Source organism: Enhydra lutris, unplaced genomic scaffold (genome assembly GCF_002288905.1).
Source record: "Enhydra lutris kenyoni isolate GAN:26980312 unplaced genomic scaffold, ASM228890v2 scaffoldscaffold119, whole genome shotgun sequence".
NCBI lineage: Eukaryota > Metazoa > Chordata > Mammalia > Carnivora > Mustelidae > Enhydra > Enhydra lutris.
This window is the reverse complement of record NW_019154203.1, coordinates 575,148-592,397: the sequence shown is the minus strand read 5'-3', so window position 1 is coordinate 592,397 and position 17,250 is coordinate 575,148. Positions and strand designations below refer to the sequence as shown.

The 17,250-nt window shown below is 48.4% G+C and overlaps 1 protein-coding gene across 5 annotated transcripts in view; it reads left to right on the top strand.

Moving 5' to 3' along the window:
- Window positions 1-17,250, top strand: part of LOC111139804 (IQ motif and Sec7 domain 2) — a 76,801-nt gene that overhangs the window by 27,496 nt on the left and 32,055 nt on the right. Inside the window, exons 1-2 of one of the 5 annotated variants that reach the window (XM_022492208.1) lie at window positions 7,461-7,486; window positions 9,290-9,385. The exons of 3 other annotated variants lie outside the window; for them this stretch is intronic. In XM_022492208.1, coding sequence (XP_022347916.1) covers window positions 7,461-7,486; window positions 9,290-9,385 — 122 coding nt within the window. Of the gene's footprint in view, window positions 1-7,460; window positions 7,487-9,289; window positions 9,386-17,250 lie in introns of those variants that run through there. One more of the 5 variants, XM_022492205.1, reaches the window with a different exon arrangement.

The window sequence follows — 17,250 nt, the reverse complement described above, 5'->3', positions numbered from 1 at the left end:
CACGGTCTGCAGAGGGTGATGGCTCAAGTTCACAAAGCTAGTTCTCAGTGGAGCCTGCTTCCTAGCTGTGCGCTCTCTGCAAAGTCTCTGAACTTCTCTGATCCTGGGCTTCCTCATGGTGAAATGGGGACAGTTCTGACTTCTCTGGGTGAGGTGAGAGAAATGAAAGTAAAACAGGGTTCAGCATCTAATAGTGCACAGTACAAAGTAGTGCTCTCTGCCCTCCTCTACCCCAGTCCATTGTCTTTAATGGATAGTCAAGCTTGAGGAATGTGGAGATGTGCCCCGAGAGGTAGGAGGGGCCGATACCTCTGCTGCCAGAAGCCAGAAGCCCAGGTATCCCAGGTTTGGAGGCACTGCCACGGTAGGGAGGCTCTGGCTGAGACTTAGGGGGCCTTAGGGACCAGGCTGGGGTTGCCAGGCACGCAAGGATGAGAACCGAAGGGGTGGCCCGTTGCTAGGGAAGGAGGGAGGAGAAGGGGGAGTCACTGACACCCGCAGAGTCAGGGATGTCCCCATGGCAACGGGAGCCGCTGCATTGGGGAGGAGAAGTGGGAGGAGGAGCCACTGCTGGCTCAGTTCCCAGAGGAGGCCTCCCACTCTGGGCCTCCGTGCCCCCATCTGTCCAACGGCGATGGTAGTTTGAATTAGATAATCTGTAAGATTCTTCCTTGTTTTGACCTCTTGGCAATCTGGGGTAGCTGAGACCTCACGAACCTTCCGAGGCTCCCCCAGCCACATATCGGAGAGGCCACCAGTCCCCGGAGGCAATCCAGCTGTGTTCAAGTCTTCCCTCACATGCGGCCTCTTGTTTGGTGGTGTAGCCTTGTTGCCCTCCCTGTCCAACTCTCTGTTCCCACCATGTTCTGTGCCTGGAACCCTGTCACTTGAGTGTCTGCTGAATGCTTTCTGGCTCTGGGGGCCCAACTCCATCTTGCTCACTCTGGGAAACATTCCCTGGCTGCTCTGGTCCATCCAGCCTGCTTCTTCCCTCCTGGGATGCTCTGGCCCCAAAGGTCTGAACTCCTCCCTGCTGCCCTGAGTATTCACTGCTGCCATTTCTCGGGCAACTTCTAAGGGCTGGGCTCCACATGGAATGCCTGACAGGCTCAAATCTTTACAGTATATCTCTGGCATCACGTCACGAATCTCCATTTTTTGGGTGAGGCAGGCTCTGTGAGCTTATGTGACTCTGTTTGCCATTCCCCGGGGTACTGCGGGGTGGAACTGGGCTTGAAACTCGGCTCTGCCTAATTGCTGCTACCCCAGGCTTGAGGTGGGGTGTTCACAGCGGCAGCACTCAGTGAGCCCCGCTGAAGCTGGTGTATGCCAGGCCCCCCGCTGACCACTTTACCTGTACTCTCTCATTTAAGCTCCATGATAATGCTATCGGGTGTATATTCTTGTAATTTTACCAGTGAGGAGACCAATCTTAGCTGAAGTTATTTAGCCCACAGGAGACCTAGGATAGGAATTCAGACCATCAGAGCTGCAGTCACCACTGTATACTGGAGTCAACCCAACTGCATTCCAGAAGTCCGCAGAGCATTCCTTGGGTACTGGACCTGTGTTGGGTGGTCTGTTGGGGCTGGGGCTGGGGAGACAAAAGCGGAGTACACACACAGACAAGCCGGCTCTGGCAAGCCCATATGGGAGCGTGCTGAAGAGGAGAAGCCAGTTGTGAGGACAAGAGTTGGGAGTGGGTAGAGCTGGAACAGCAGTAGGATAGAGGAGGATGGGGGTGGGGGTTGGGTAATTTTCCCAAAGGAGGTGCCATTCCATGAAGCTCGTGAGGGACAAGAAAGGGTAAGAGGGTCTTCCCTCCCCTTCCTGTTTTGCCTTCCCCTGCCTATGCCTGGCCCAGCCCCAGGAAGTGGGTGACCCCTAAGCTGGCTGTGTGCCTAGTTGGCACCAAAATAAACTTGCCTTCTCTCTCTTCCCCTCCCCTTGCCTCTGTCCCCTCTGTCCTGGCTTTAATTAGCAGCCCTGGGGATGAGTCACTTGGCAGCTGGGGAGGGAGGCTGCGCAGAGCCCAGTCAAGGCGCGACTCTTGCCCTGAGCCTTGTGGGCAGCGCCACTGAGTTCATGTGTGTCGGCACACTCCTGTGTGCCACCGGTTCCATGTCTCTGCGGGTGTGGAGAGCACAGGGGCACTGGAACTTGTCTGTGTGCATCTGGGTGTCTGCATGAAAGCATCTCGAGTCATCCCTGCCTTTGTTTCTGCATGCCACTGAATGTCAGCGTGTGTGAGTGCACGGCTGTAGCGTGTGTCTGGGGTAGCAAGGGTCAGGAAATGAGGGAGCATTTGAGTGAGCAAACACAAACACTTTATAATTGCCTTCCTCCCTCCCTGCATCATATTCCCTATGTGGTCTTGCTTATGCAAGCCCTGCACTTATATCCCCAATTTTCCCTTGTCTTAGTCTGGGTACATTTTGTTGCAGGGAACAGAAGCCCACTCAAACTCGCTCCAGAATAAAGAGTTGAGGGGGGGGTTACTGCTGTGAGGCTATATCTCACAGAATCTGAGAAATGAAGTATGCAGAGCCAGGCCTCACACCAACTGGAAGCAGGCCCAAGAAGTCAAGAACCCATATTTCTTTCTCTCTCTCTCTCTTTCTCTGCATCTCCCAGGCCCATGTCTCATCTCTCTATGTATCTCATGGCTTGCTTGGTCCCTGTCATCTCTCTGTCACTGACTCGTCTCTCTGGACTAGCCTGCTCTGCTTTCACAAGACCTGCTGTGGCTGCCAACCCGCAAGCTACGTGACCTTCCAGCTTAAGGGTCCATTTCACGTGCCTGCAGTGTTTCTGTCCAGCCTGGGGTAACACAAGACGGCAAGGGGCTGTTGGTGGGAGTCCGTTCCCTTAGAAGTGGGTGAGGGGAGAGAGGTGAGATACTTCCACGGTAAGCAGTTTTTCTTAGTGCGCAAGCAAGGTCAGTGCCTGGAGCAGGGAAGGTCTGCTCAGAGCCCAAGGAGGTCAGATTGCCCATCCATCAAGACTTCCGTTCCCACTCTAATGCAAGTTGACCTTTGCTGACTATGCTTTCAAGTTCCATGGTCTTCCGTCAAAACACCCCATTTTATCAAAATAATTCCCCCTTTAAATGCCAGAGCAGTTTTTAAGGGCACAGTAAATATTACCATTGCTACAAGTGTGTGGTGATTTTCATAGCCTTGGAACAACTGGCATAAATGCTACTCATAGTACCAGCTGCTACCAAGTTGTTGGTGGCTTTGGGAATTTTCACATTTTATTAGCGCATGACTGAATTTATAGTTATCTGCAGTATATAATTACAAGCACACATTATCAATATTATCAGCTTGACGCTTGAGCTTACTTTTCCATTAATACAAACCCCTGCAGTTTTTACATTAATTACAGAGAGAATTAATGACCTCTTAGACAAGTTTTCACCTATGAGTAAAGAGTTTGGAACCAGCTGTGCCCATTATGACTGCTCTCCAGATGCAGGGGCAATACCCACGGCTCTGACTTTGGCCTTGGCCTCACATGCTCTGGTTGAGACTTAGAGGCTGCCCACCGCCTCCCCAGGGGCCTCCTGTTTCTGGCCGGTGGTGCTGTTGTTATTTTTAACAAGATTGATAGTTTTCTCATTATCATTAAAGCCATCCTCCACGTGTAAATCCTAAATGTGAGTGGGAGAGATAATCCCAGGTTCAGGGCAGAGTCTCCTTCAACTTCCCCCTCCCTGCCTTTTTAAAAAAACTATTCCAAATATTAATAATTGCTTTTGATCCACAAAATGTCTGCTGTGTATTAGGTACTGTTAGGGAGAATTTGGCACACATTCTCTTTAAACCTCCTGGCCACCCTGCCGAGTAGGGGCAATTGTGTGCACATCCCAGCTGTGGGGAAACTGAAGCCTGTGGTGGTAAAGTGAATTGCCAGAGTCCTCCATCCATCCATCCACCCACCCACCTGTCCACCCACCCTTCCATCCATTCATCCACCAATCCATTCACTCACTCCAGGATGATTTATTGAGTACCTCCAGTGTGCCAGGCATTGCGCTAAATTAGAGGCAGTTGATACAATGGTGAAGACTACAGTCCTGCCTGGAACAAACTCACTGTCCATTAGGGAAACAGATGAGAAAACAGACAATTACTGGGGAAGTGCAGGGCGGGATCATCTCAGTACCCAAGCAAGCCTGAGGGCCAGGGAGGCGTCTCTAAGCTGACATCCAAGCTGAGACTTGGAGGGCGAGTAGGAGTTGGCCAGGTGAGGAGTGGGGGTGGGGTGAGGTGAAGGGGAGAGTGTCTCAGGCAGAGCAGAAAATGTATGCCATGACTGTGGGAGGCGTGTTTGTCACCTGCGTTTGTGAAGAACTAAAGCTGTATCTGCAGAGGAACGGGGCTGTCTTGAGAAATGGTCCAGAACGGGAGCAGAAGGTAAATAGGGAGGCTGTAACTGGGACCCTGATCAATTAGGCCCAGAGCTGAGGAGCTGCATGCCCCAAGAACAGAGTTTTTCCCTGCTTCCCTGTGCACCTGGTCCTGGGGCCCCACCTCGGTTCTCCTGGGCAGCATCAGGCCACGATTCCAGTGGCCGCAGTGCCCTCTAGTGTCCACCAGCCCATCTTGCAGCCCCCGCCTCAGGCTGGCTTGTCTACCACCACACCAACCACTTACTGACCTGTGTGACTAGGTGCCCTGTGCTGGGTGCTGGGGACACGGGGATAAATAAGCCCCAGCCCCTGTCCCCACCGGGCCCCGGCCCAGAAGGAGAATCAGCATGTGAATAGACGATGCAGAGACAAGCTCAGGATGGGAAGGAAACTGGGGAGGGGGGGGTGGTCAGGGTGGTTTCCCAGAGGGCACAACCTCTAAGCTGACTTGTGAAAAACAAAGGGGAGCTAGGAAGGTGGAGATGGGGCAGTGGGGGGGGGAGGGGGGGGAATGGCTTTTGAGTGGAAGCCAAGGGAAGGCTTGGACAGCCTTGTAGGCAAGAATGTGAGCACTTCTGTCTGGGTGGAGCACTAGTTGAAGTTGAGGGTGGGGTGGGGGAAGGCTGAGACTAGCAGCCAGCTCAGAGAAGGTTCTAGGGTGCCTGCCCCTAGCTTAGGGTTGGCGCTAAGTGAATGGAATCGTATAAGGAGCTTCCCTGCCCTTTGGGGATCATAAACCCATCTGCTCTCCCCTCAGACATGCTGTTACTCATTAATATTTTCCATACAATTTCAAGGGCTTCAGAGATACTCCCCCTCCCCACAATAGGGGCACCCACGAACCACAGGCTGCCAAACTGCTCTTAGTATCAATACTGAAACTTTATCATGGCCTCAGAGGCTCTGCAGGATTGGGTCCCCGCCTACATCTCCAGTCTCCCCTCTGTCCCCCTCGCTTTTTCCACTCCGTTGTGTTGGCCTCCTCGCAGTTCCTGGAAATACTGCCTTGGGTCCTTTGTCCAAGTTGTTTCCTCAGCCTGGAATACTCTCCCCTGCCATCTCGCCTTTTTGTCCAGCTTCATTCCATTCGTTGGTGAATGTCTGTCTCCTCTCAGATACAAGCTCCATGAGATAAGGCCCTGTGCCTGGTCCACAGGACCTGTTGAATAAGTGAGTGAAGGCCCCACCAGTGCCCTGCGGCTGGGGTCAAGCTCCTCACCCTTAATTCCTCTTCCTTTTGGCTCACTGGGTCATCACATGAGTCTACCCAACATGCTTAGATACGTCTGAGTTCCAGGAGTGGCTCAGAGATATTTTCCGAGAATTCTCCTCTTCCCTGAAACAAAGAGGCTTCCCCGTGGGTCTCCCCAGTCTTCCTGGAAGAGAGGTCAGACTCTTTCAGGCTCAAGCTGACTCTTCATCATATATGCACATTTGTTTCACTGAATCCTCACAAGAACCCGTGAAGTAGAAATTTGCCACTTGTCTCTTAGAGATAAAGAAACTGAGCCTTGGAGGGGTTATCCAGCTAGAAAGTGGTAGAGCTGGGACTTGCACTGGCTCTACCTGGCCCCCAGGTATAGGCTCTTTGCCTCACCACAGAGGGGAAGGAGTTTTCCCTGGGTCACACAACCCTCAGGCTGGGACTAGAACTTCTGTCTCTCAGCTTCTACCAGGCCAAGAGGAAGGTCTGGCCAGGGGTGTGTGGGCACAAGGCACAGCAACTGCAGGAGCGAGAAGGGCTGCTGAAGGAGAGAGAAAAAAGCAGCAGTTGGGGCTGGAGCCGAGCCCTGAGGACCAGGGGCTTTAGAGAGTGGGAGGAGGGAGAGGAGGCCACAACTGGCCCACAGATGCCAACTTTGCAGTGGTCCGGAGGGCCTATCTCTCAGCGGCTTTGGCTTTCTTGAGAGGAACCAGCTGCCCCGGCAGGGAGGCAGGAAGGCAGGAAGGCTGGCGTGTTGCCTGTCAGTTCCTATTCCTTCTAGATCACTGCCCCCCTGGCTCCTCCCAGGGCCGCCTTCTGCTTAGAACAGCCAGGGGCCTGGGCTCTGGGGCCGTGAAAGGACAGGAGCACTCTGAGCTGGAGCTGTGGGACTCTTCAGGATCACCACCCCGCCCCCCCCCCCCACACAATCCTTCACATCATCCAAATTCTCTCCTTTCTCCAGCCCCACCCATATGTGACAGGTAGGTGGGAGTCAGGGCATCTGGATTCTAGTCTGACTGACTGTGTGAACATTAGCAAGACTCTTCCCCTCTACAGGCCTCAATTTCCCCATCTATCAAGTCAGGCAGGGCATTTTCCCTGGGAGAAGAGCCTCTTGATCCAGAATGGCGTTTCTTCTGATTTTTGCTTTTCTCTTCAGGGAGCGTTTCTCTTAGCCAGTCCAGGAAACCACACAGAAGAGAATGTGAGATTATTGCAGTGGTCAGGCATATTGGCCAGGGCCTCATCTTGATTTCCCCAAATGGTTGATTTGAATATTACTTGATCTGGAGCATCAGGGCACAGCAACAAAACAGAGTCTCTTTAATTGCGTGGAAGATGAGAATGTTTGTTGAAGAGCTTCTGTGGAAAGTTTTCAGCAGTATGGCCAAGGGGGGCAGAATCCTGATCTGGGGAATGGCCAAATCAGGTCTTGAACTTGAGGTTCTGCCACTTTGTAGCTGCAGTACCTGTGCCCAATTACTTAGTCTCCCTGCCTCAGTTTTCCCCTCAGGAGACTAGGGCTAGTGACACATAATTGAGAGGGTGCTTGGGGAGATTCCAGCAAAGATGCATATAGGGAGCTTAGCCTGGCTTTGGCCTGGAGGAGTCAACTGTGAGTTCTCAAAACTGCTTCCTCTTACTTGGCGTTCCCAGGCCTCCTGGGGAAGCAGGGGAAGGAGCAAAGTTTCCAGTTGCAGTCTGGCCTACCGCCCAGCTGGCCCAGCCCCGCCTCCTCGGTTCCTCCTTCTAGGGAAGGGCAGGGGAGGAGGGGGTGGTGACAAAGTGGAGGCACCGCCTGGCCAGGGGGCCTGCCCTCAGGACAGGTCCAGACCCATGGAGACCCCCGAGAGGAGTAGCAGGTAGGAACCTAGCCCCCCACCTCCCACCCTGCAGCCTGACCCCCTCCTTCCCTGCCCAGGCCTGGACACGGGCCTTGGGCTGCTGATTCAGCAGCCTCCTGTCTTCCTGGTTCCTGGCTCCCCTCATGGACTCTTGGAGGCCTTTGGCTTTCGGAGGGAGTTTGTGAGAGCCGGTGAGCGCATGGACCTCTGGGTGCCCAGCACTGGGAGGACCCTGGAGCCCTGAGCAGCACAGTCCATGGGCCCTTGAGGGCTATAACTAGTGGCCCCCTTGGCTTGTTAGTCTGGCTCAGCACTGTAGGGCTCCCCACAGCCGCTGAGCTTCTCTGATGCGAACATTTCAGCAGCTGGAGGGGCTCTGTGTCTCAGGTTTAATGAGATAAGGAGTCAAGAACTGGGGCTGCTGACTGGCACATAGATGGCACTTAAGAAACACTCTTTCTGATGATGACAAGTACTTCAGAGTCTCTGACAAGAACAGACTCTAAGATGTCTATAAGGATCTAAGATTTGGGCATCCTCCAAATCACAAATGAGATACTGGGTAGCTGGAATGGCCTGCAGCCACATTTCCCAGCCTTTACTTGGGCTCTGGAATGGCTGGGCCCTGACCACAACCTGCCTTCAGGGGCTTGTGGGGGGACAGGGGCTGGCTGACCTGGAAGGGCCAGCTCCACTCCCAGGGTCCGCCCTGCACTGGATAAACCAGGCCCTCAGCCTCACTCCCCTTACTGTCCCTCCGGCCCCCCCACCCCTGCCCCCGCCAGTCTCTGGACTTTAATTATGGGAAGCAGGAGGCACGGGGCCTTTGGACCCTGCACTAGGGGTGGGGGCACAGCCCTGGGGGGTGGAGTGTGGGCTGTGCCCTGGGCTGGGGGCACAACACTGACCTTGGAAGCCAAGACTCCTGCTGGGAACCACCCGGTCCTCTGGCTCACTGGGCCCCACCCACCCACTCAGCCCCAGTCCCCATCCTGTCACCTAGACCACTGAGACCTTGTCAGCTCTCCTCCGCCCTCGCTGCTCCTCTCCTTTGCTCTGGTGCTCTCTGCCTCTCCCTGTCTTCTCTCCGTGTCTTTTGTCTCACCCTTTCTCTGTCTTCCTCTTTCTCTGTCTTTTCTCCTTTTCTGTCTCACCCTTTCCTTGTCTCTTTCGGTTTCTTTCCGTCCCTCTCCCTCTCCTCCTACAGTGTTTCCTCCACCCACTTGGCCTGCGTTCTTCCCCCTCTTTGGATCCAGAGCCTCTTCTCTCTCCATCTCTTCCTCCCTTTCTATAAGGGGGAGCCCCCCTATACAGCTTTCCCCTTTCTCTTTCATCTCCCCTCCCCTGCCCTCTTTCCTACCCGTGTGGCGTCTGGTGTGAGGAGGGCTCCCTTCCCCCTTCCCTGCTGTGGTGTCCCAGTGTCTCCGTGGCTCAGGTCCCCACGGAGTCACCTGGAACACAGGAGGCCCAGACCGGCTCTTTTGTCTTTGCTGCCCCCTGTTGTCATTGTGTTCTGTTTGTGGTTCGAGTGCCGTCCTCTCTTTCTTGACTTTGTGGTTTTTTTCTTTTTTCTTCCTTCCTTCCTTCCTTCCTTCCTTCTCTGCTTCCTCTCCCTCCTCTCCCTCCTGACCTGCCTCCCCACCTCCCACCCCTCCTCTTCCATTCCCAATCCTCCTCCACCCATTCCTCCCAGTCTTCCCTCCCCTCTCACTTCCCCACTCACTCTCACTTCCTTGTCCCTACTCCCCACCCTGCCTCTCCCCTCCCTCCCTGTCTCTCTCTCTGTCTCTCTTTCTCTCTCTGTCTCTTGCTGTCTCTCAGGTCCACAGCGTCTCATACTCTACACCAGTATTGCTGTCCTACTCAGGTCCTTGACTCCATGAAGCTTACCCCCTCAGGCAGGCTGGCAGAGAGCAGGTAAGAGCTAGACCCATCCCTCCCCTCCATCCTTCACCCTTCCGGACAGATCTGCCATAGGATTGCCAGACCCCCTTTCCCACCTCCCTCTAGCCTCTGGAATGAATGTGGAATGGATGTCTGAGCATGTGAGGAGAGTGACTGGGAGACCAGGTAGGAGACCAAGGAGGACATTCAGATTCTGTTTGTAGTTTGTCCTTCCTTAAAAATCCTTCCCTAGATATCTGCCCCCAAAAGTGGGAGTGGTTGGTTCAAGAATATGTAATATTTGAGCTGTTTTGAAGGAAGAGTAAGAGTTTGCCAGTTGGCTAGGATGGGGAAGGGTGTTTAGGCAGAGGGGAAAATTGCCCACACCTCTGAGAACAACATTATTTCCAAAGTAATTGAAAATCACATTTTACAGTTTTCTAATTATAATACAATAACATGAAATATTCATAGCAATGACAAAAAGGTTAGGCCTATTTGAAAGCTGAAAAAATACTTGGGTGAAAGAGGAAATAAGAACGGAATTTATAGACTATTTAGGGTAAGTATCAATTATAGACTCTTTAGAATAAATGTCAGCGGGAATACTATATATCAAAACCCACGGGATGTGACCATGGGGGATTCCTGGAGGAAAATTTATCATCTTAAATGCTTTTATTAGAGAACCAGACAGTTTAAATTTAATGAACTAATTATTCCACTCAAGAATTTAGAAAAAGAACAACTGAAAGAAAGCAGAATAAAGTAATTACTATAGATAAAACCAGAAACTCATGGAATAGAAAATAAAAGATTTGATAAACTAAGAGGTGATTTTTGAAAAGACCGGTAAACTAGACAGACTGTCCTCTGACAGATATGACACAGAAAAAGGCAAGAAAGACACAAATAAAATAAGGTATGATGAAGGGGATTTAACCACAGATTTTGAAGAGATGAAAAAGTCATAAAAGATGCTTTGTATAATTTTATACCAATAAATATAAAACTGTAGATGAAATGGGTGGTTTTCTAGGAAAATATAAATTACCAAAATGATATAAGGAGTGACAGAAAAGCTGACTAGAATAGAATAATACAGAAGAAGTTAAAAAGATGGTCAAAGTTTTCTCCTTAGAAATGGTACCAGGGCCCAGTTGGTATCATGGATGTTCTGGTATGATGGAAGTTCTGTCAAATCTGGAAAGATCAGGTAATAGAAAAAAATGGACTCTCTCTCTGGGTAGTTGGTTCATTCCAGAAAGCTAGTATGACTGGATAGGTTTAGACAAAAAAATATGAAAACTATAGCCTAATCTCATATATTAATACAGTCACAAATATTTTAAATAAAAGTATCAAACTGAATCCATCAGTGTATTGAAAGAAGAATGCATCGTGACAAATGAAGGTTTGTCCCAGGAATGCAGGGATTGTTCAACATTAGGATAGCTGTTATTGTAATGGATTACATTAATAGATTAAATTAAATGGAATGTATAACTATCTCCATAAATGCTGAAAAATAATCTGATACAATTACACATCCATTCTTGATTTTAGAACTCTTAGTAACTGTCCTAGTTATTTCTTGCTGTATTGGGTAATTTGTTACACAGCAATAGATAACTACTATAGTAAGCTATCAGTAAAAATGTTCTTAAATTGGTAATTTTTTATCAGAAACCAAAGACAATCATCAGATGTAATTGTGAACTACTAGATAAATTGCCATTAAGTTTGGGAACAAAATAAGTATGACTGCCTCGCTGTCACTAACCAACATTTTTTTTCTAGAAGTTTTAACCAGTGGGCTTAAAAAAAGAAAAAAAGTGGTATAAATATTAGAAAGAAAGACTCAGAATTAGCACTCTTTGAAGATTGTGTGGTTGGCTACTTAGACAATCAACAAGAATAAGAGGAAAATTTATTAGAACTAATGTAAAAATTATGTGAGATGGCCAGACACAAGATAAATATGCACCCAAACCATTAGCTTCTCTGAATACTAGCAATAACTAATTAGAAGACATAATAGAAGTAGTAGGGAAAAATGATAAAATTCCTAGGAATTGACAAGAAACATGAAATATATCTCTGTAGAAAATTATAAAATTTCATTAAAGGCTGTGAGAAGAATTGAATAGTCAAGCGTCGTATCCTGTTCCTGGATGGGATGATTGAATATAGTAAAAATGGTATTTTTCCTCTCAATTTGGTCAAAAGGTTCAATGCATTTCTCATTAAAATTTCATTGGTATTTTCTTTGGGAATTGGGCAATTGGATTTTAAAGTTCATTTGGAAGAGTGAATGCCCATGGATTACTAAGAAAATTTTGGAAAAGAAGAACAATGAGGGGAACCTTGTCCTATTAAATGCAAAACTTAACATAAAGCTGCAGAAATTACATATAATAACACAGAAATGGAGGATGGCATACATGGAACAAGACAGAGTTTAGAAACAAACCCATATATTCATATGGGAATTTAATTTATGATAAAAAAAAAACAAATGTCAAATCAGTAGGGAGTCAGTAAGTGGGATGGGACCATTGGCTACCATTTGGGGAAAAATGAAGTCAAACCTCTGTCTCATATAAAATTGAAAACAAAGGATAGAACTATAAATGTACCAGAAGAAAATATGGAATATTTTTATAATACTAAGGTGGAGGAGCCTTTCTGAGCATGACTGAAGAACCCAGAAGCCATAAAGTAAAAAGCAGTAATTCTGGCTACATCAAAGTTAAGAACTTCTGTTTGGACAAAGATACCATACACAAAGTTAAAACATAACAACAGGCTAGGAAAACAACAACAACAACAACAACATAGATATCAGGCAAAGGTTAATATCTATGTCTGTATATCAACACCTGGAAACTAATAAGAAAAAGTTGTATACCACATTTAAAATAGAGAAATAACACGATTTGGCAATTCAGTGAAGAAATCGACATCCATTAGCTGATGAATGAGAAAGATTACTCAAGCTTGCCAATAGCTAAAGAAATGTAACTAAAACATCAACGAAGTACCAATTTTAAAGTGCCAAATGAGAAGACTGAGAGTTGTGAGGAAATGGAAGCTCTCACATTCCTTGACAGGAGTGCAAATTGGTGCAATTTTTTTAATGGCACCTATTTGTCAGTTGTCCCCAGACTCTTAAATGTGCGCATACTTCTAACCTGAGAACCATGTCTTGGAGGGAGGTAGACTTCTCTAAGGCTTTACTGCTAGGCGGTCCCCCAACCAGAGGTCTTTTCTAAAACATTCAATCCCAACTACAAGCTTAAACTGTACTGTGCAACTCTTTTATCACATGCCCTTGTAGGATAGCGTTCTCAGCCAACTCTTAATGAAAAGGTTGCATGATGTATGCTACTCAAAGACAAGATTATGTGAGGAGGAATAATCTTTTAGCCAGTCTATAAAAATGTTAAAGCAACAAAAATAACTTTTAGCCACATTTCACACAAAATATGCATTCCTTTGGCCCTACAGTTCAACTTTTAGGAGCCTATCCTTCAAAACTACTTCCAGACAAATGCAAAGATGTTCATTGCAGCATTGTTTATAATAGCGAAAATTAAAACAATCTTCCTGTCCATCAATGGAGAGCAGCTTTTCCTTCATGATTCACCCCTACTATGTGATACTCTTACAGATCAAAAGAAAAAGATCTATCTCTGTACTGGCATGGAAGAATCTCCAAGACTTATTGTTATATGAAAAAAAGCAAGTGGCAGAACAAGGCTTGTAGTGTTATCCCATTGTCGTAAGGAAAAGAAAATCCACATAACAATGATGAAAACATGTTATACGTATCCTGTCATGATATCAAAATCACTGGCCTTTTCCCTTGGTCTCATTTCCTCCCTTTTACTAATTGATTTCCTTCTTCCTCTACACCATTTCCCTGTGTCCCGTTGTTCAGATCTTGCTTTTCCTTTTAATAACTAGCTCAAATGCCACCTGATTCATTTAGCAAGATTGTCTGGCCTACCCTTGGTTAAGCCTTGTGCTGAGCCTCTGTGGGATACAGGACTGAATTGTATCTGGTCCTACCATCTGGTGCTACCATCTAGAGCTGAAGTCTAAAAGGGAGAGACAGGTAGACCATGACAGCATAGTGTGGTTTGGTATGGGACAAAAATAGGTTCAGAGGGCCTCCTGAAGAAGGGCACCTAATTGCATCTGCTCCTACAGGAGGGGACATGGGTACTGAGTCTTGAAAGAGCAATAGCTTTCCTTCATTCCCCAACCCTGACTGAACTGGTCTTGTCTACTTTTTGGCTATTCCAAGCAGGATGATGTAATGGGGGGAAATATTTGAGTCAGTACCTTTCTTTATTCAAATCTAAGTTTGACCACTTACCAAATCTATGACTGTGGGCAGGCCATTTAACCTCTGAGCCTCTGTTTCCTCATCTGCATAATGAAGATAATGCCTACTTAACTCTCAGGGCTGATTTAGGATTGGACATGGTACATGTAAAATTCCTGGGTGACTATCAACTCTTGAAGGACAGGGACCACCCATGTCTTCTATTCCTCATAGGCAAGTGTGTTGCATTGGATTGGATTGGATTGGATTAGATTGGATTGGATTGGATCTGGGAATGGTTCTGGAGCAAAGAATGGGCCTAACCATAGTGGGACTTTGAGAAGAGAAGGCTGAGAGTTGTACACAGGACGGAGGGGACTGCACTATAAGAAGAGAGAGCCACGTCTCTGGTCTTGCCATGAAGGTGACACAGGAGGGAAAAAATGGGCAGGTGGCCCTGGGAAATGGAGCCCACACAGGGCATTCTGCCCCTGGTTCTTGGCCCTGTTCTACTGATGCCATCTTCCAGTCTCACAGTCCAAGGCAGGGAAGCATGGTGGACCAATATTTGCACTGGGGCCAGCACATCTCAATTTCATTCCCAGTTCTTTCACTCCCTAGCTGGGTGATTGTAAACAACTCCCTTCACATCTCTGAGCCTAGTTCCTTATCTGTTAAAAGAAACACAATACCACTAACATCGTGAGGTTTATAGAGGAGATCAATTGCTGAGTGCCTGGCACATAATGGGTACTCAAAAAAAAAAAAAAAGGCATAGCTGTTCTTAGTGTTTGTTTTAGGAGACACTTACAGAGTTCTGTTGTAGCCAGGGCCTATGCTGAGTAATGGTTCTTGCCTTCCACAAGTCCCCAGTTAGTTAGGGAGACCGAGGAGTGCTATGATAGAGGAGCTCCTGGTTGGGGGGGGGGGGGCTGTGGAAGCCGCAAAGAGGGGATCTGGCCTAGTCCAGGACTGCTGCAGGTCAACTTAACCTAAGAGCTGAGTCTTAGAGGATGAGTAAGAGGTAGTCAGGGATAGAAGGGTGAAGTGTGGAAGAACATTTCAGGAAGAAGGAATGGCATATGCAGAAGAACCTAGATGTTATTGGGTAGGGCCAGAGGTTCTTAACCTGGGGTGACATGGGCTACAAGTGGTCCATGGAAGTCCTGAAATTGAGTGCAAAATGTTTTGTGTGTGCACTTGGGTTTTTTTGTGCATTTTTTTGGGGGGGGATGGTCCATGGCTTTTGTTATATGCATAAAGTGTTTGTGCTCCTACAAAAAGGTCAAGAACCAGTGTTGCCAGTGACAAAGTGTCATGGGAATGGATCCTAAACAGGAGAGAAATTTGGTGAAATTTGTGTTTTAGAAACATCCCATTAGCAGTCAGTATGAGAAGTGGATTATATGCCTGGGGGCCAGCTGGAGGGCCTAAACTGGGGTATTGGCACAGAAGGGAATGGATTTGAGCAGAACTACCCTGTTGCACTACTCCAGTGGGCACTGGTCATATAGAAGCATTTTAATTTCAAATTACAGAATCAAAAGTCTTTGAGAGTTATTAATGAGATAGACTCGATGGAAGATGAAGGGAAGGGAGGAGACAAGGATGAGCTGGCCACAGGGACATGAATCCAGGGTAACTGCAAGAGGAAAAGGGAACCTCTATTAATGCTTACCCAGCACTCAGTGTCCTTGGTGGTTACTAGCTTCCAGCCTGCTTGGTTCTTAGAGATCCCAGAGAGACACTGAAGACACTTCTCTCTCTATGGACTTTGGAGAGGATTTACGTCTGGGTTGTGAGTCACGTTGTTTCCTAAAGAAAGTGATGTTTGAGTCAGTCATTCAAGGTCCCCAAAGATCTGGAGAGCTAGGGATGGGGGAGGATGCTCTGGGAGGACACACAAAGGCCCAGGGGTGAGGGATGGTGAAGTCAAATGTGGGAGGGGGTGGAGTTTAGACCTGCCTCAAACAGCTCTCTGGGGACAGTCAGTCTTCCTTCTTCATGGTAGGCAGCTAGGGAGCCAGGAGCAGACCTTGAGTAGACAAAGTGACACGTCAAAGAGGCTTTTTAGAGGAAGGGAAACTAGGGAGGAGGCTGCTGTGGTAATTCAGGAGAGAGAGAAGCTAAGGTAGCAGCCATGAGGATAGAGCAGAGGAGATGCATTCGAGAGGTGATTGGGAGGAAGAGAGAACTGGAGTAGTAGGCTGAATAAATAGTGGGGATGGGAAGGAGTGGAGATGACAGAGGTTGGAATTCACAGTGAGTTTCAGTGTTCGGGTCTGGCAATGGAGTTATGCATTCAATGAATATTTCTTGAGTGCCAGACGCTGTGCTGGGCATTGGGAATACAGCACTTAACAGAACAGATGCTGGTCCTGATGGATCTTATGGTGGGTGAGATGGATAATAGATAAATAAACAACAAAATATATAGAATGTGTCTGGTGCCACGCCTCTCTGGGGGACGATGTTCCAGACAGAAGGAACGTGGAGCGCAAAGGCCCTGAGATAAGCATGTGCAGGTCATGTCTGAGGGACAGCAAGGAGACTAGTATGATTGGAGAAAGAACCAACAAGGGGCGAGAGGAGTAGAAGATGAGGAGGTGGAATCGGCAGAATTTGGTGACTGACTTGTTAAGGGAGCAGGAAGAATCTAGCATGGCTCCCAGGTGTGTTCTGCGCTTGGGCCACTGGGTGGAAAGTGGTGCTTTTCATTAAGGTGCAAAATGCAGAGGACAGGTTTGCAGTGGTAAGATGCTGAGTTTGAGGTCACGGTGAGCTCTGAAGGCCATAAGGCCATCCTGGCGGAGCTTTCTGCAAGCATTAGACTTGATGGGTCTGAGACCCAAGAGAGAGATCCATGAGACAGAGACAGAGACAGAGATGGGGGAGGGGGCCTAAGCCATCCCTGACGTTAGGCCATGGAGTGGGACTGCTGACAAAGGGTATGGAATGAAAGAGAAGAGGGCCAGAGCAGAACTTGGGAAGAGGAACCAACGCATAAGAGATGGGGAGAGGAAGAAGAGATGGGGGTGGTCAGAGAAGTAGGAGGAGAACCAGCAGGGAGTGGGCTCACAGAAGCAGAGGAAGGCAGGAGCCATCCGTGCACAAAGGAGGGGCTTGTTAAGAGTGGCAAATGTTACAGCTGGGGGAAGGAAGATGAGGGTGGGAGAGAGTCTATTGGCTTTAACCACTAGGAGGTCCTCGGCGACCTGGCTAAGAACAGTTTTGGTGGCAGGGTGGGCGCACGAGGCAGATTGCAGTGGGTTGGAGAGCTCGTGGGAGGTACTGAAGTGGAGATGGCCAGTGGAGATGAATTTCTCAAGAAGCTTAGCTGTGAAGAGGAGAGAGGGACAGTGATTGCTAGAGGGAGATGTGGGGGCAGATAGAGGGTTTTTATTCCCAGATGGGAGAGACTTGAGCTTCTATAAATGTTGGTAAGAAGGAGGCAACAGAAAGAGAGAAAGAGAGAGAAGTTGAAACACGGGAGAGAGAAGGGATGGTAGTTGTGGAGGAGGTAGCAGGGGTGGGCCCAGAGCCCGAGTGGAGGGGCTGGCCTTAA